The sequence below is a fragment of the Ranitomeya variabilis genome, chromosome 4 (genome assembly GCF_051348905.1).
Source record: "Ranitomeya variabilis isolate aRanVar5 chromosome 4, aRanVar5.hap1, whole genome shotgun sequence".
In the NCBI taxonomy this organism is placed as follows: domain Eukaryota; kingdom Metazoa; phylum Chordata; class Amphibia; order Anura; family Dendrobatidae; genus Ranitomeya; species Ranitomeya variabilis.
In genome coordinates this window covers 99252477-99272337 of record NC_135235.1, presented here as the reverse complement: position 1 = coordinate 99272337, position 19861 = coordinate 99252477, and the positions used below count along the sequence as shown (strand labels likewise).

At 43.1% G+C, this 19861-nt stretch overlaps 1 protein-coding gene across 3 annotated transcripts in view; it reads right to left on the bottom strand.

Moving 5' to 3' along the window:
* Positions 1–15194: 15194 nt before the first annotated feature.
* TBC1D12 (TBC1 domain family member 12) overlaps positions 15195–19861 on the bottom strand; it is a 124632-nt gene continuing 119965 nt past the window's right edge. For all 3 annotated transcript variants that reach the window (XM_077258968.1, XM_077258969.1, XM_077258970.1), the window contains 3 exons: positions 18844–18953; positions 16694–16952; positions 15195–15563 (listed from right to left, as the gene is read on the bottom strand). In XM_077258968.1, coding sequence (XP_077115083.1) covers positions 15498–15563; positions 16694–16952; positions 18844–18953 — 435 coding nt within the window. In that variant the 3' untranslated portion in view covers positions 15195–15497. The remainder of the gene's footprint in view (positions 15564–16693; positions 16953–18843; positions 18954–19861) is intronic.

The window sequence follows — 19861 nt, the reverse complement described above, 5'->3', positions numbered from 1 at the left end:
CTTTGTTCCGCCGTCTACAGGGGGCGCTATTTCTGGTGACACATGGGACATCATCTGAGTATTAATATGGACTAGGAGTCTGTGGAGCAGTAGAGCCGGTCTGTGTAGCTCCAGCGTCACAGTGATGTAGCTGGAGTGTGAGAAAGTGCAATGAGCGGGGCAGGTCTTCCTGGTTATTCGTCACACACGCACGCACTATTTTGAGAGGTTCTTCCAGCAGACACTCCAAAGTTTCCTCAGTTTCTGCTCCAAAAACTCAGCAAAAAGGACTAAAGATGATTCAGCGGCACCTCAGCTTGTTTTACACTCCAGCCTTGGTGAGGGAGCAGGATGGAGCTCTAGGTGCTGATTCACTGGGGTGCATGCCTCTGACTCTGGAGAGGCCCTCACCACAAATCTTACTCCAGTCATGGACTGCAGTAAGATTAGTGGCTTAGTGCCACAGCTGGGCATGCATTTGACGAGTGCGGTCACTACGCCCCAGCTACGGCCACTTTGTCAGAGCAGGGCAAAAATGGCATTAAAATGCCAAGTGTCACAATATTTTTCATGATGCCTCGCCTTGTACAATGATTTTGCAATGATTTCACAATTTCTTTTAACCCTTTTAATGTAAGCAGAACAGATGACCCTGATATTTCCAGTCTGTGTGGTAACAGAACGAGGCCCATTACATAAACGCAGTACCAGAGCCAAGCCTGAACCAGATGCGGCGCCAGACTCCAGCTTAATAAATATACAGGGTTAGCCCTAACAAAATGTGTGCATGCTCCAGCCTGAAAGCTATGTGTATAAAAGCTTTAGGACTAGATTTATATAGACAAAGAGTAACTGAGTGACTAATGTGTTTGCAGAAGTTACAGAGTTTATCAAACTCTGAGCTCCATTTTTTAAATCACACATAGATGTCACACAAAGTACTTAAAGGGAACCTGTCACCCCCCCATTTAAGGTAAAAGAGCCACCTTCAGGGGCACTAAGGCTGCATTCTGTGAAGGTGGCTCTTATGTTTTTGATCCCTATTAACGCTGAAACATTCACGCTTATAAATTGCGCATACCTCTATTGAGTCCAGGGGGTACATTTTCTCCCCCTGACTCAGCCACTTCGCAGCCGTCCATCATTACACCAGGCGCCGCCTCCTCTCTGTCTTGTGCCGTCACCAGCGCCTGCACTCTGCAATTATTTCTCGGGCAGGCGTTGTTGTCCAATTTGTGCTGAGTACGCTGATACCCCATATGTGGGGGGAACCACTGTTTGGGCGCACGGGACAGCTTGGAAGGGAAGGAGCACTGTTTTACTTTTTCAACACAGAATTGGCTGGAATTGAGATGGGACACCATGTCGTGTTTGGAGAGCCCCTGATGTGCCTAAACAGTGAAAAAAAAACAATTCTAACTCCAACCCTAACTATAACCCTAATCCCAACCCTAACCCCAACCGTAATCCAAACCCTAACCCCAACCCTAACTTTAGCCCTAATGGGAAAATGGAAAAATACATTTTTTTAATTTTGTTATTTTTCTCTAAGGGGTTGATAAAGGGGGGTTTGATTTACTTTTATAGTGGATTTTTATGATTGGCAGCTGTCACACACTAGAAGACTCTTTTTATTGCAAAAAATAGTTTTTGCATCAGATTTTGAGAGCCATAATTTTTCCATATTTGGTCACACAGTCATGTGAGGTCTTGTTTTTTTGCGGGACGAGTTGATTTTTTTTTTGGTATTCTCGGGCACATGACATTTTTTGATCGCTTTTTATTCAGATTTTTGTGAGGCAGGATGAATAAAAACCACAATTCATTAATTTCTTTTTTTTTTTTTTGGGGGGGGGGCTTATACCATTCCGTGTGTGGTACAATTGATAAAGCAGCTTAATTCTTCGGGTCGGTACGATGACAGCGATACCTAATTTATATCATTTTTTATGTATTGGCGCTTTTATAGAATAAAATCTATTTTATATAAGAAAAAATTATTTTTGCGCCGGTGATGGAGCTATATGGCGGCTTGTTTTTTTGCGGGACAAATTTTCAGCTGTACCATGTTTAATTATATCCATCTTTTTGATCTTGTGTATTCCACTTTTTGTTCACCTGTATGATAAAGCATTTTTGCCTTTTTTTAATGGTCTTCACTAAAGGGGTTAACTAATGGGACAGTTTTATAGGTCGGGTCGTTACAGACATGGCGATACTAAATACAGGTGCTTCTCACAAAATTAGAATATAATCCACAAGTTAATTTATTTCAGTTCTTCAATACAAAAAGTGAAACTCATATTATATAGAGTCATTACAGAGTGATCTATTTCAAGTGTTTATTTCTGTTAATGATTATGGCTTACAGCAATGAAAACCCAAAAGTCATTATCTCAGTAAATTAGAATACTTTATTACAGCAGCTTAAAAAATGATTTTAAAATCCAAAATGTTGGCCTACTGAAATGTATGTTCAGTATATGCACTCAGTACTTGGTCAGGGCTCCATTTATGTCAATTACTACATCAATGCGGTGTGGCATGGAGACGATCAGCCTGTGGCACTGCTGAGGTGTTATGGAAGCCCAGGTTGCTTTGATAGCAGCCTTCAGCTTGTCTGCATTGTTGGGTCTGGTGGCTCTCATCTTCCACTTGATAATACTCCATGGATTGTCTATGGGGTTAAGGTCAGACAAGTTTGCTGGTCAATCAAACACAGTGATACTGTTGTTTATAAACCAGGTATTGGTACTTTTGGCAGTGTGGACAGGTGCCAAGTCCTGCTGGAGAATTAAATTTCCATCTCCAAAAAGCTTGTCGGCAGAGGGAAGCATGAAGTGCTCTAAAATTTCCTGGTAGACGGCTGCGCTGACTTTGGTCTTGTTAAAACATAGTAGACCTACACCAGCAGATGACATGCCTCCCCAATCCATCACTAATTGTGGAAACTTCACACTAGACCTCAAGCAGCTTGGATTGTGGCCTCTCCACTCTTCTTCCAGACTCTGGGACCTTGATTTGCAAATGAAATGCAAAATTTACTTTAATCTGAAAACAACACCTTGGACCACTGAGCTACAGTCCAGTTCTCTTTTTCCTTGGACCAGGTAAGAAGCTTCTGGTGTTGTCTATTGGTCATGAGTGGCTTGACACAAGGAATGTGACACTTGTAGCCCATGTCCTGGATACATCTGTGTGGGGTGGCTCTTGAAGCAATGACTCCAGCAGCAGTCCTCTCCTTGTGAATCCCTCAAATTTTTGAATGGCCTTTTCTTAATCCTTTCAAGGCTGCGGTTATCCCGGTTGCTTGTGCACCTTTTTCTACCACGCTTTTTCCTTCGACTCAACTTTCTATTAATATGCTTGGATACGATACAGCACTCCTCCTTGTGGATTGTGTCAATGCCTGCCTTCTGGACATCTGTCAAGTCAGCAGTCTCCCCCATGATTGTGGAGCCTACTGAAACAGACTAAGGGACATTTTAAAACCCTTAGGAAGCCTTTGCAGGTGATTGTTAATTATTCTAATTTACTGAGATAATGACTTTTGGGTTTTCATTGGCTGTAAACCATACTCATCAACATTAACAGAAATAAACACTTGAAATAGATCACTCTGTTTGTAATGACGCTATATATGATTTTTACTTTTTCGTATTGAAGAACTGAAATAAATTAACTTTTTGATGACATTCTAATTTTGTGAGAAGCATCTGTATGTGTACTTTATAGTTTAGATTTTTTTTTAAAATTCAAATATTTATTTACTGATGGAAAAAAAATGATTTTTTTTTAATTAAAAAAAATATTTTTAAAATTATTAAAACATTTTTTTTTAAATTAATTCTAAGTTTTACACTCTGTCCCACTATGGGACACTCATTTTCTGCAGGCTGATCGCTTCTATAGCACGCAGATCTGCATGCTATAGAAGCTGTCAGCGCTGCAGTTTCTGTACACTGACGTTATAGAGACTTCCTGACTTGCACTGCGCATGACAGGAAGTCTCTCAGCTCCGGTAACCAGGATGTCGTCATGATGACATCGAGTTACCATGGGAGCGATCAGCCCCTCTGCCGGCTCTGGAACTCTGTGATCATGTTTGATCGCAGTGTTCTGGGGGTTAAAGTTCCGGGAGCTGTCCATGACCGCTCCTAGCACTTAGTGCCGGGTGTCAGCTGTGAGAATCAGCTGACACCCGGCCGAGATCACCGGCGCTCCCCCCCCCCTATGACTGATCGCATTGGACGTACTGTTCCGTCCATGGGAATTAAGTCCCAGGTCACATGGACGGAATAGTATGTCCAATGCCAGAAAGGGGGTTAATCATCATATAGGAGACACTGGGACTGGCAAATAGGCATCACATAGAGGACAGGGACTGGTGTATAGACATGACAACTAAAAAAACAACATGACAACAAAAATAAAGACACGGGCTGCCGTATAGACTTCACATACAGTGGAATCATACAATGTGATTTTGTTTTTTTTATTTTTAGATTGTCTCTTACAGTTGAAGTGTTCCTACGGTAAAAATTACAGACCTCTCCATTCTTTGTAGGTGAGGAAACTTACAAAATCGGCAGTGTATCAAATACTTATTTTCCCCACTGTAGGAGACTGACTGCTGCCTTCATCTTAGAGGGGGAAGCACCGAGCACGCCAACCCCCCTCACCAGGAACGTGACACTGGCACTAGCGTAAATGGGCAGGCTGGAGGTTCCCCAGCCCCGTGATAAATGGCTGATTTAGAGACAATCTTACAAGCAGCAATGCCCTTGCCTGTAATGCCCTTTTGATATCATACAATGATGGTTGCCAGTCTCCTTGGAGATGACCATGGTTAACGGATGATGATTTCAAGCACCAACCCCCATTTTTAGCAGCCAGCAGGCTCCTATAATTATCAGCATAACAGAGTGATATCAGATCCTTTGTCCTCCATGACAGTTTCTCTTGAGCCAACAATAAGATCACTGATGTAATGTTAGCAGGTAATTTTGTGGCTGGCTGAAAATCAGTGGAAATTGTGTCAGTCTCAAAATTTTCAGTTACATCAACCAATAGTGTGTGCAATTACAGTCCAAACTGCCCAGGTGGCCATCAGAGCGCCGTACACCGTGATATTAAAAGTTCACTTTCTCCCTACTAGTAAAACTGCGGATATCCACGGGAACATATCTACAAAGGACTGTACAAGCACTAACATCACGGCATTAGTTTAATAATGGAAACCCTGCTGACAGGTTCCCTTTAACGCTTGAATAAATGCAGTCCTCAGGGTGTTCTAGAGGTAAGACACATGGATACAAGATATGGGTGCAGTCACAAGGAAATTTGCATTTGCATTGAGAAAAGATCATTAAGAGCTTCCTGTGGCTGATTTTAATTAGTAAGCGTGTAATGGCTGACAGAGCTAATAGTAAATGGGATAAGTAACAGAAGGGGATTCTTAATGGTTATAATGTTACTTATATTAGCCAAGTAGCAGCACAGAGAATTGTCTTCAAAAACTAATCCTAGATAAATGTTCCAGTAACATCTATGGGAAACCACGATTATGGTGTCCCCTGTGGTTTACCCCATATAGCATGTTATCCCATGTGCGTGGGTCCTGTATGATGTCAGGTCACAGACCACCACCATTGGGGAGAACAGCTAAACTCCAGCAATTTACTAACGGAATTTGTGTTGTCAGAGCCAAGCAACCCCTTTAATGACTACCCTGGTGTTTAGGAAGGGATAACATATCCAGGTTTTTATCTATCATCTCCAAAGTTAGTCCATGCTACCAAAATAGTCTCAGTATTATGGAGGGCAAGTGCGACTGTGCCAGCCACCAAATACTGCGTTACCAAGTGGTGTGTATACAGGATTTCAGTGGCAGTATAGTTCATATATTGGCATAGGTAACTGTAATACAGTAGTTCTGCTAAACAATATTAGATTCATTTCTGTTGGGGTGTTAGAACATGAGAAAACATACTTGGTTAGAATATTTGGCCATTGAGGGACTAGGCTGTGTGCAGACACTCGGTCTAAACACCTTTTTTGTAGTGACAAGAAGAGAATCATAAAGAGATTTCCTACTCTTCCCTGAGAGCAGCCTTTTTGCCATTAGCTAGGAGTTCTGTATAAAGCCATTTTATGGCTGTCTGATTATAATCTAACATGGGCATCTTACCTTAACGTCCTACCTGAATAGTGAACAGAGGTTTACCTAGTGCTACGTGTGATGAGCGAACGTGCTCGGGTGCTAACCCAGTGACTTCGGTGTGCTCGAAAAATATGTTTGAGTCCCTGCGGCTCCATGTCTTGTGGCTGTTTGACAGCAGCAACACATGCAGGGATGGCCTAACAAACAGACAATCCCTGCATGCGTTACAACTGTCAAGCAGCCACAAGACATTTAGTTGCAGGGACTCGAACATATTTTTCGAGCACATTGAAGACACTGTTAGCACTCGAGCACATTTGCTCATCACTAATGAGCAGCCTACAGGAAACTACTCCTGTGCAGAAAACCTATCAGAGACTTTGCCCCAAACACCCAATAGCTTATATGTCTGTGTAACCCTTTAAAAGATAAGCCAGTCACTTTTTTGACAATAAATTGCTGCTCCAGCACCCTCCCCTACCTGACTGCCAGGTTAGTGTGACACTCGTCAGTACTCGCGGACAAGTCGTGAGGCTGTGTATTCAAGAGGTCCGAGGTCAAAAGCCAGGCGGGTACGCCATAGAAAGGAGGGTAAGACAAAGGTGTAGTCAGGTAACAGTCCGACGTCAGAATTCCAAGAAGGTAGCGGATCACAACAAAAGGGCTAGGCAAACGGATGGTCAAGGCAAATACAAGGTCAAGGAGCAAAGATCAGGATACAAAACTAGGAGCATGGAGCAAAGCTACAATTGGCAGCAATCTAAGGCAGAGAGCTGACTAGGCTGAACAGCCAGGTAATTACTGTGAACAGGAGACACATCGATGAAGCCACGACACAGCCTTGTCCCGATTGGAAGGCTAAACTGTCACTCAAGACCCTGACAGCTCTGCATATCCCAGCATCCGATTGGTCGGCCGAGCTGTTAGTCCCCATACTGACGGTCAGCAGGCCCCTATCCTAGACTGGATGGCAGAACTGTCATTCACTGTCAAGACACACTGATAGGAGGAATCATGATGGTAAGGAGCAGTATACCAGAGCAATCCACCTGTCAGTCAGCCAAGGGAGGGTGCAGCTATGTGGGAAATACAGCGGAGGCCGAATCGCACACCAATGCCCTTCCAGACAACTTTAAAATGTGATTTATCACTGCTGGAGCAGCACTTTAATGTCATACAGGGATCAACAGGCTTATCTTTTAAAGGAAACACAATAATATTACTGTTTGGGGGGGGGGGGGGTTTGGTCTGGCAGTTTCCCTTTAATGAGTGCTCTTTTCTGTTATGTTAAAGTAAAAACCACAGAAATGAGTGAACTTATTGGAAGAAAATTATCCTACTTGTGAGTCAATAAAGACAAACAACACAGAGTAAAATCTTTAGCTTCCAAGTTTTATTTACATAGGAATTGTTCATCTAGTGGTCTCAAATGAAGGCTAAGTCCCTTCTATGTACATGTTCTATATACAGGTTTATACTTGAAAAGTAAGAAAACTGTACAATAGCCACAAAAACTTAGAAATACTTTGAATAACAGAAATACATAAATTATATGTAACATTCGAGTTTACACATGAGGACTTCAGAAGAATTGTAGAGCAGCAACACAAAACAAGGGAAATGTGAGCTGGTCTGGTGGGGTCTCCTCCACCGCCTCATTGCTGCCCAGGCCTGGTAATACATTGAATAATTTACATTGGTATTTTATATATTTTTTTGTCCCACAGACACAGAAAAGGAGTCTCTGCAAAGGAGGAGAAAGTACTAAATCACAAATAAGCAACACACACACACTACCATTGCACGGTAATTGCCTCAGAAGATCCAGGGGACTTGGAGAAAACTACAACCAAGAGTAGTGACTTCCATGTGAAATACATCATTGTAAGTTTCCAATACAATAAGAAACGTTAATATATTGGGAATTGTAATAGATTACTAAGAAAAGCTCACATCATATAAAGCTAGCTGAGAACTTCAAAAAGTTGGTCATAGACTTTCGTCTTCTAACAACCCAAGTCTACACGACCAAAGCAATCTATTCCAACCAATTCTTCACACATTTTTGGTCAGTAGCCTTTCACAAGCCAATTGTGGCTTTCATAGAACTGGGAGTATTTTGATATATGAACCTCAGTCTTGTATTCCATTGTTTCTAGGGAGAAGAAATCTAAAAGGGTCTGTCCAGCCTTTTTGGGAAATTAGTGGCGTTTATGATCAGGGCTGTGGGGTCGGAGTTGGAGTCATGGAAACTGAGGAGTCAGAGGTTTGGCTTACCGACTCCACAGCCCTGTTTATGATTAGTCTCCACGAAGTCGTCTCTTGACCTATATATGTAGATTAAATTTAGGTATATTTCCCTTTAACATTTAAAAATGGTAAAAAATGTCCAGTTATGAATATTCAGCACAAGATTGTTCTGATCTTTAGTTAAGAGCACTAAGTGACCATTTCAACCAACGCAAAAAGTTAATAGTGTACATTAGTGATGAGCGCAAGTGCTGGTTACTCGAGGTTGCCTGGATGCTCGGTTATGCACAGAGTATCGCCGATGCTCGAGTGACATGTTCGAGTCCCTGCGGCTGCATGTTTTGCGGCTGTTTGCCAGGCAATCCCTGCATGTTTCGTGGCTAACTTAACATCCGCAGGGATTCGAACATGTCACTGGAGCACCCAAGGCAACCTTGAGTAACGAGCACTTGCGCTCATCACTAGTGATGATCGAGTATACTCGTTGCTTGGGTTTTCCCGAGCATGCTCGGGTGACCTCCGAGTATTTGTTAGTGTTCGGAAATAACGTTTTCAGCGCCGCAGCTGAATGATTTACAGCTACTAGACAGCTTGAATACATGTGGGGATTCCCTAGCAACCAGGCAACCCTTACATGTACTCAGCCTAGCTAATAGCTGTAAATCATTCAGCTGAGGCGATGAAAACTTAATCTCCGAACAGTAACGAATACTCGGAGGTCACCCGAGCGTGTTCGGGAAAACCTGAGCAACGACTACACTCGCTCATCACCAGAGTACATAGTTTGATTTGTGTACTACTTTTTTTATTCCTTATTTTAAACCGGTGTAAAAATTAAAATTGACACAACAGTAAAGGAATTATTTGCACTTCCCTAACTATTTACAACTGTAAAAGTTAATAAAAGGTGTTTTTTTCCCCATGTATTGTCACCTTGCGGTTTTAAGGCAGTGATTTATATGCTTACTTCACCTGCTCAAGCACTTCTCATATTAGTAGGCCGAACCAAATATGGTAGAAGAGGCTGACAATCTAATGGGTGGGGTACACTGACTTTCTCTCATACAGTAGAAGCTAGGTGAAACATTGGACACGTTTGATTTCAATGTGCCCAATCACTGGGGAAAAGTAACATCAATAGGTGTCTACAGCATATTTCCCCCTCCCCATTGAAACAAACATGAATGTTTGACCAAACTAAGGGTTTATGTTCAGTGGTGTCAGGAGAGATTACCGCCGGCCAGACGTGTATTCGGCCACGAATATCCCAGGACTGTGTAACATGAACATGACATGACGACAGCAGATAATCTGGTGAGGTCAGTGACAGATCCTCCAGGCCACTCGCTGTCTCCACCACACCAAGGTGTCGGGAAACGCTCATTGCTGCTGGAGTTCCTCTCTAACCATTGCGTAGACTGCGCATTAACGACTCTATCCACGTCACATTTTTTCCTTTATATTCCGCATATACACAAATAGGTAAAAATCATCCAATGTATGTGCTGAGCATAAGGGCTACATATACTATTGAATGTCCAAGCAGCACGTGTCACATATTCAGAGTGGAATATACTTTTTGCGGTGATTCTCCCCCCCCCCCCCCCAAAAAAAAAAGAAAGAAATTGCAGAAGAATACACCATCCTATACAAGAAAAAAAAAGAAAAAGAATGCTGAGGCATGCCAGACTGATCAAACCCCAAAATACACTAGTTTTGGAAATATATTGAGAAGTCAAAAGAAATAACTAAACATAAACAGACTTACTCCATTTCTGACAGCACTGATCGCCAAAAATGATAATGATAAAATACAGTCCAGCAAGAGACAGTTATACTTCCCCCAAATACCCCAAGAAAAATGTTCACTTTATCATCTGCAACCTAAGACGGCGGCAAAGCGGCAGACAAGTGTCATCTCTTACACAACAAAGCATGGAGAGGGGTAGAAAGATACCAGAAGAATTGCCTGGACAGTCAGTATTGCACATCATAAATCCGCCCTCCAGATCAGCCAAGAAGCAGCAGTGAGGGTCCGTCCTACATGTGTCATATTAGTAATATATCTGCACAACGTCACAAGGCAGCAAAGCTATAAACCAGATTGGTTAGTGTTATTGAACAAATGGGACAGAATCCCGCAGGGACATGACAATTGCCCTGAATACAACGGATGTCAGAAACGCTGCAGTTTACATTAACCCTTCACAGGTGCCATAGAGGTACAGCATGGCATCTCCCGGCCCTGCTTGGCCCATGGCCAGTATGGATGGTGGACAACCACTTGCAGAGCTGTACTAGAGCAGTGTTCATCTGTGGATGACACATTTTTCCATTTTAAAAAAATAGTTAAAAATTCTTAATTTAGAATGGTGGTTTCGGCACCGGACCATAAAGCATAGTGCCGAAAACAGACTTGTAAGGGATTATGTATTAATGTGCAATTCAGGCAGCAAGATGTGTTTTTGTGAACCCACAGCCTGTCTTACCAGTCATGTTATTTTTCCTGGACTTAGTACCATACCACCATCACTGCATATGTCTAACATGTAAATGACTAATTCATTCAATACTCCTGCAGAAGTGTTTAAAATAAAAATTAAAAAAAAGCTGACTTTAAGCTTTGTTCACACGCAGGGGTCATGCTGCGGCTTTAAACTGTAGCGCTGCACTCTTTCCATAGTTATTCTGCTCTACCACTTTATTGTGCAGGGAGTGCAAAACCGCGTAGCCGTTATGATCGGCGGCACAGTCTTGCAACATTTAGTGATTGAGCAGGGAAACTGTGAAAGGACCACAGCGGCAAACCGCGTGTGAACATAGCCTTAAAGGGAACCTGTCACCCCCAAAATCGAAGGTGAGCTAAGCCCACCGGCATCAGGGGCTTATCTACAGCATTCTGTATTGCTGTAGAAAAGCCCTCGATGTAACCTGAAAGATGAGAAAAAGAGGTTAGATTATACTCACCTGGGGGCGGTCCGGTCCGGTCTGATGGGCATCTCGGTCCGGGGCCTCCTATCTTCATAGGATGATGTCCTCTTCTTGCAGTCACGCTGCGGCTCCGATGCAGGCGTACTATGTCTGTCCTGTTGAGGGCAGAGCAAAGTACTGCAGTGCGCAGGCGCCAGGAAAGGTCAGAGAGGCCCAGGACCTGCACACTGCAGTACTTTGCTCTGCCCTCAACAGGACAGACAAAGTATGCCAGAGCCACAGCGTGAAGACAAGAAGAGGACGTCATCGTAAGAAGATGGAAGGCCCCGGGCCGGACCGCGACGCCTATCAGACCGGACCAGAAGCGGGACCGCCCCTGGGTGAGTATAATCTAACCTCTTTTTCTCATCTTTCAGGATACATCGGGGGCTTATCTACAGCATTACAGAATGCTGTAGATAAGCCCCTGATGCTGGTGGGCTTAGCTCACCTTCGATTTTGGGAGTGACAAGTTCCCTTTAAGGCAGATTCACACAGAGAGGATGTGCTGTGGATTTTCCCTCCACACTTCTCTACAGCATTTTACAAATACTTAATTATGTCCGGTGTGAAGATATCGAGAGAGCCAAAAAACAGTCATGTAACAAGTGAGAAAGGGAAAAAAAAAAACACAAAAAAAAACAAATGACATGACAAGACTGTAACAAAGTGCAGGTTCTAAGAGCAACTCCAAAATGGACCCTTGAATTTGGGCACTTTTTAAAGGGAACCTGTCACCCCCAAAATCGAAGTTGAGCTAAGCCCACCGGCATCAGGGGCTTATCTACAGCATTCTGTAATGCTGTAGATAAGCCCCCGATGTAACCTGAAAGATGAGAAAAAGAGGTTAGATTATACTCACCCAGGGGCGGTCCCGCTGGGGTCTGGGTCCGATGGGCGTCGCGGTCCAGGGCCTCCCATCTTCTTACGATGACGTCCTCTTCTTGTCTTCACGCTGCGGCTCCAGTGCAGGCGTACTTTGTCTGCCCTGCCGCTGGGTGAGTATAATCTAACCTCTTTTAGGTTACATCAGGGGCTTATCTGCAGCATTACAGAATGCTGTAGATAAGCCCCTGATGCTGGTGGGCGTAGCTCATCTGCGATTTTGGGGGTGACAGGTTCCCTTTAAAGACCTCCTCAAAAAAAAGTGCACTCTTATAAAGACAGATGCAGGTTAAAGTGTACCTAAACTATTAGCAGTCCTGCAGATCAATGGGGTCCTGGGTCCTGAGACCCCACTGATCATTCAAAAGTCTGTGCAGAACCCCCTAGCTTCTGCATGTCAGTCTAAGGGCTCAGTACCCGGCTGTGCACACCTCATACAGAGCAGTCTCAGCGCTCCAACACAGCCTTCTGAGAAATCAGTCACGGACATGGATCTCCACCAGTCTAAAGGCTACAACCCAGAAATCACAACTACTCAGCGTTTAGAAGATTGCTGTAGTTCTGACAGATAGATCACCTGGCAGAAGAGAGAATCCGTACACGGCACCATCTATCTATTCTGAATGGCACCTTTAACAATGTAAGAAAGTTAATAATCTTTATTTTTTTTAATTTTAGTTGTGTGTCCTTTCGGTTTTCTCTTAAACTTTCTAGAACTGCAGAGATGGAGTCTACTGATTGAGAGAACGGAATTTGAGGCAAATACCTTTATATTCTTGGGTCAGTAAAAATGTTTTACAATGTCGATGTGGAATTCAGATATGATTTAGCCCAGGATGAAGCAATGTAGTCTCCCCTCTCTGGTCCGGACGTCCACAGGTACGGTACTCAGATACCAGATAACCGCACAGGTTGTCACCTGAGAAGCTGCCAAGGAACGGTGCAGATCACCATGTACATGTACTGAGCAGTAACATTTCTATCTTTATCATCGAGGCCTTTTAAACTTTATTTCTAAACCCATAAAACTTGCTTCTAAATTATGTATCAGTACAAAGTGATATCTGTATTTCTTAGGCTTTATTCACATGGCCAGCTAATTTTCCTATTTTTGCAATCAGAAAAACAAAAATATAATGTTTTAATACAGGATCCATTCATTTAAATGGGAATTAAAGTGTCAAAGTGTCTTTCGTTTGCCTACTTTCCAGGTGCAATAAATTTTTTTTTTTTTTTTTTTTTTAAGCTGGATCGAAAAACTAGTCCACAAAACTTTCTGGTTAGGCCCAAAAAACATATAGCAACTGGATCGTTTAATAAATATATATATTTTAACATTGAAGTCTATGGGAAATTAATATAAAAGGATTGTTTAAACTTTTGAATTTATTTTTGCTCTCTGTAATGGATCCAGTTTTTTTAATACTGGATTCTTTACAAATGGATGATAACTGGATATGTGAACGGAGGTTTACTAGACATAAAAGTACCAGGTCCGCTGGACGTTATGTAAAACTAAATATGGAACACACGGTACAAAACAGAAGGAAACAGAATGACAGCAAATAATAACACGGCTTTGCTGAGGTACATTAGGGGTACGAAGATCTCCTGCACTGAGGATTTTGTGAAAATTGTGCGTCTGAGCCACATTGTAAGGGGGAAACCTGTTATCACATCGGCAGAATAAATGGACATTTATGGATTTTAAATCTGATTGGCATTATAATGCAGACATTCCACACAGTTTGTGCATGAGATTGCTTCTGTCTGAAAAAAAACAGCTTTTTTTTTTTTTTTTTTTTATAGTAGAAGCGCTAGGTTTCAGATTTAAAGTGAATCTGCCACCAGGTTTTTGCCACCCCATCCGAGAGCAGCCTGATGTAGATATCCTGATTCCAGCGATGTGTCACTTACTGGGCTGCTTGTTGTGATTTTGATACAATCACCGTTTTATCTGCTGCAGATCTAGCCGTTCTCTAATGCTGATCCCTGTATAATCCTGCCCACACCACTGACTGGCAGCTTTCTATTCATGCACAGTGAAACCAGAAAGCTGCAACCAGTAGTGGAGGTGGCTTGAACTACCTGACATTAGGTTTACTAGTCCTCTAATAATCTCCTTCTGATAATACAGCCAGCAGTCCAGTAAGTGATATCACTGGAATCAGGGTGTCTGCCCCTTTAAAGAAATCTCATGGACACGTTGTGGGGTATGTACAGTGGATTTACTATATGGACATGTGTCCCAAGTGCTTGAACTCTAAAAGGAACACTCCTTGTAAAACTGAAACATGGCGTCATGCCCATTGCTGGGCTTTAGTGGGCGCACTGAGCCCTGCATGAGGAATAAGGCTTTTTCACAAGGTGTTTGCGGGGAGAGCTCCTGTGGCACACATTAAGCAATCTATAGGATTTGACGTCATGGTTCCCATTTTGTTTCTGCATGGAATTGTTAGTCCGCAAAGAGGTAACCAAGAAATAACTTAGCTCCGCAGAACACAGTATCACTATTACCTGAATTATTCCTTTACAGTGAAATAATGCACCTCCCCATTTACTAAGGTTGTAACAGTGGAATACAGATTACAATAAACAATATGTGACCATCAAAGCACCATCACTATGGAGTCACATTATGGTCAGGTCGCGGGTGCTTGGAGTGCCTGCTGGGGAGTGTAGTGCATACACAGCCCAAGAAACCTCACACATTTAATATGGAATTTGGGCATGATTTCCCTGTAGCTGGCTGGTGGACGGCCATTTCCCCACAGACAGACGCTTTTGGTCCTTTGTGGAGTTGAACGCACACATGTCTCCTGACTATTGGTACCAAGATGTTGGGTTCAGACTGCAGTTTGATGTCTGGTAATAACATTTATGCTGTTACCAAAACAGAGTAAAGTGTCTCTTTTTCTATGTCTACTTGAAAACTTAGTGTACCAGGTAAAAGTTCCAATACAAAGGTTTATTGCCATAAATATTGTTTGTATATTAAAGATGTCCCATGTAGTTGGGGGAAAAAACCCTTTCCAAGTCCTCCAGAAAATAAAAGCACAGATTTGGGGTTTATTCTTAATACTGACAAGAGAAGGACTGGTCCTGCTTTTATTCCCTGGGGTGTAGTCCATGTGCAATTCCCTGGCAGGGATTCTCAGGTCATACTTGTCTGTAGTGGTTCTCTATCCTGGGACACCGCGTGTCCCTCCGCTTCTTGGAGTGGTTTCATGTAGTCAGAAGATCTCAGCAGTTAAGTTTTTGTTGCCGGACTATTTTTGTCAGCTTCTTTGTAATCTTTCATTAGTGATGTGAATACCTGCAACGCAGACATGAGTCAAATCTGACAAGAAAGATAGCAAGGATGTAACATGGCCAATACTGTGCCACAATGAGGAGCCGTAATATTAGGAGTTCATTAGCTGCATATTCGTCGCTGTTAGAGGACCCCTTTAATGACCCCATCTAAAGCCACATTAGATGTAAAAACATGTAGATTAGAAAACTAACACTAAACAGCTCATTTACATATAAGAAAACAGAGAATCATATCAGAAGAAATGGCACAAAAGAACCAATAATAAAATATGAAAGCTTTATTAAGATAACCATATAAAAACATAGTTCCACCACTTGGCATACCACTGTCATCATCCTACTATCTGTACTTATGTATGTTTTTATATGATTATCGTAATAAAGCTTTCATTTTATTATTGGTTCTTTTGTGCCATTTTTTCTGATATGATTCTCTATGTTTGGGCGCTGAACCTTTTGCACTAATCATTTCATCCACATATATTGTCACTTGATAAATATATTTACTGTGGGTGCTCTGCCTCTATATAGGAGTTGATATAAGAAAACGTGGGTTTCTCTGGATAAGACATCACATTGCAGATAGCGAGGTATCATTGTTTCAGCTTCCTATGACCTGCATGCCCATATACGATTAGTGATGAGCGAACATGCTCGGATAACGCATTATCTGAGCATGCTCGGGTGTTACCCTGTTTGTTAGGCAATCCGCGCATGTGTTGTGGTGGTCTAACAGCCACGGTGACTCTAAACATATTATTCGAGCATGCCCAAGATACTCAGATAACACCCATCCTGGGGCTTGCGTCCGAATCCCCCTGCAAAAGGGTTTCAGCCGTATGTGCCGACAGGGCCATAGACTTTAATGGTGCAAACAGAGCCAATGTGTGTTCATTTTCAGGAGGCGGACAACCAGACACAGTGTACTACGTCCGAGTGTCCGCCTCCAGTAGGCACATGCGCCTGGGTTCAGAAGCAAGTCCCATCAGGAGCCACGAACGTGGAGAAAAGCGCAATGAGAGAGTACCCTTAGGAGGGTTGATCTTACTGACAGATTCCCTGTAAATCATATTGTGAACCTCCTCACAACCTGAAGCAGGTACCTAAGGGCCTCTGGGCCTCCCCACTAACCTGGGTCCACTTTTTATTACTGTTTTGCATTTGAATGGCGGCTATGCAGTTGAACAGCTTCTCTGCGGTGATGTCTTCAGGCAGTTTTGTGAGGAACTGTGCTATATGAATAAAGTCCATCTGTAAAAGGATATCCTCATACAGCCGCAAGATTCCCAGAGCGGTCCTAAACAAGAACTCCTCCCCGTCCCTGCAGAACACGTCCCACACTCGACAGGCCAGATCAAGTGGCAGAGATTTACTGTACAGGGTGAAAATCCTGTAGGCAGAAAAAGAACATTTATTGAAACCACAGTACATGGACTTCAGAGAAAACAAATGATCTATAAAGTTAACTGTCTAAAGGTACCGTCACATTTAGCGACGCTGCAGCGATCTAGACAACGATGCCGATCGCTGCAGCGTCGCTGTGTGGTCGCTGGAGAGCTGTCACACAGACAGCTCTCCAGCGACCAACGATGCCGAAGTCCTCGGGTAACCAGGGTAAACATCGGGTTACTAAGCGCAGGGCCGCGCTTAGTAACCCGATGTTTACCCTGGTTACCAGTGTAAATGTAAAAAAAAAAACCAAACACTACATACTTACATTCCGGTGTCTGTCGGGTCCCCCGGCGTTCTGCTTCCCTGCACTGTAAGCGCCGGCCATAAAGCAGAGCGGTGACGTCACCGCTGTGCCCTGCTTTACGGCCGGCCGGCGCTGACACAGTGCAGGGAAGCAGAACGCCGGGGGACCCGACAGACATCGGAATGTAAGTATGTAGTGTTTTTTTTTTTTTTTACATTCACACTGGTAACCAGGGTAAATATCGGGTTACTAAGCGCGGCCCTGCCCTTAGTAACCCGATGTTTACCCTGGTTACCAGTCAAGACATCGCTGAATCCGCGTCACACACGCTGACTCAGCGATGTCAGCGGGTGATCCAGCGATGAAATAAGGTGCTGGCCTTCTAGCTCCAACCAACGATGTCACAGCAGGATCCTGATCACTGCTGCGTGTCAAACACAACGATATCGCTATCCAGGACGCTGCAACGTCACGGATCGCTAGCGATATCGTTGTTAAGTTGTTCAGTGTGAAGGTACCTTAACCACCAGAATGTAAGATGCCGAGAGGTCACTGACAGATGCACTGTAGCAAGAATCCGTAACTAAACTGAATGAAACCTTCCCAACACAGTGCTAACAAGTTCTTCATAATTAGGAAATAGTTACCCAAACAAATGTATATAAATGTCCTTGATAGGGACACAGAGCAAACAATAAGAGTGTTTGGCTTAACAGATAGCTGAGCTCTTGCTGTAGAAGGCATGGCGGGTGATAGGACATATCCTAACCACTTAGATGCCGCAGTAAATGGCAACAGTAGAATCTAAGCGGTTAAGGAAGGAGGGTGGCCAAGCTCCCTCTATCACTCCACTACCCCCCTGCAATCCAAACATGTGCTGCTCATGGTTCCTTTGGTAACCAGAAGCCAAAAAATGTCCTTAAAGTCTATCAGCTACAGAAGCCAGAGGTAAGGTTTAATAAGCATAATTACAGAATTGATCAGAGCATTAAAATGTTCAAATCCCATATGAAAAAGTTCAATAATTTTCTTTAAAAAAAATGAATTAAAAAAAACTATAGAAAAAAAAAAATCACCCCCCAAAAATTGACAGGATAGGAGACAGCTGGGTGTTTGATCTCCACTGATCACAAACGTATCAGTGTTCCTGTGGGTAGTTGTAATAGTAGAACAATGTCAGGGCCTGATACCAGCTTCTTTCCTACCACAAGAGACCTTTACAGGATACTCGTGGAGGAACGTTTCCTCCTGTTGTCACCGCTCTCCCCAATATTAGACCGTATATGCCCTCCGATTGTCACACACGACTCTTTTCTATGTTCCAAGGAAGAAGATGAGCAGTTGCATATCTAATGACCCCTGTACATTATGTAAATGTGCAGCTTTGATGATCATCCCAAAAGAGAATGAACGGGAGAGTCTTCTGAATGAGGGACAAAATTATGCATGAACCCAGAAGGTAGGAAAATTAACAGAAAACAAATGTATAATTTCAATAGCGAATAAGTAAAAGGGGTGTACAATAGGCAATTCTGTGGATCAGTCTACATAATGGAGTGAGGCGGGCGGTCTCCACGGAGCATACCAGTCTATCAGGTAGAGGTCTGGAGTAAGACTATACGAATTGAAGTGCAGGAAAAGCTTGGGGAGATTTTCCTCAAAGAATACTTCAAAGGCTGCAAAGTATTTCAGCATCTAGAAAGGAGAGATAAAAGAGAAGTGAAGTACCCAGGAGAGAGCATGCAATCATATCGCTGACATAGACACGTCTGTTCATCCTTCTACACGTCCCCTAACACAGACTAACGTCCGCCTCATGTGCAGGTAGCCATGGGTTCAGCCACACTCTAAATGGGGGCACTGGACATAGTGATTGCCGGGACAGATGTCGATCGGCCATGTCAGATTTCAGTCTGCCGATCTCTCTGTTGTCTTGGGGTAAGCCGCCGGCAGAGAAGTCTGGCAACAAGGCTTTCCCATAGAGAACACAGGAGTGGTCAGCAGAGTGAGTGCTCTTGTGTACGAGGAAGCCGGCCGAGAAGGCTGTTGGCTTTGTACAGCCGGCTTAAAAGGACATTTAAGTGTATATTCCTCGAAGGGTATATTCACACAGCAACATTTTTCTACAACGGTCCTATTTTTCTCAATGAGAAATCCAAGCACAAAACAACCTGCTTTAGAGGAATGGAGTCAATTTTCAGCTGCAGGAATCTCAGTTGTACATGAACGCACCCTTACGGTAGGTGCACAAGACCATTTTTCCACCTTCTCCATTATGACAGTCTGGAAAAATCTGATATTTTCCATGGACCCATAGACTTGCATTGCTGATTTTAAGCAGACACTCAAAATCGGACACACAGCCCCATAGAATAACATGGGTACGAGTGCCATCAAAATCACAGCTAGCACTCGTCCGAAATAAACGGTCATGTGCACCTGCCCTCATACGTGAAGCAGGACTGCACTACTTTACTATACATTATTAATAATACACACATGCAATATAGAATACATAATTAACACCATGAAAATCGCTTACAAATCGGTTATGGTTTCAATCACTGTATAGTAAAAAATCCTACTACAAAAACTAGGTGTAG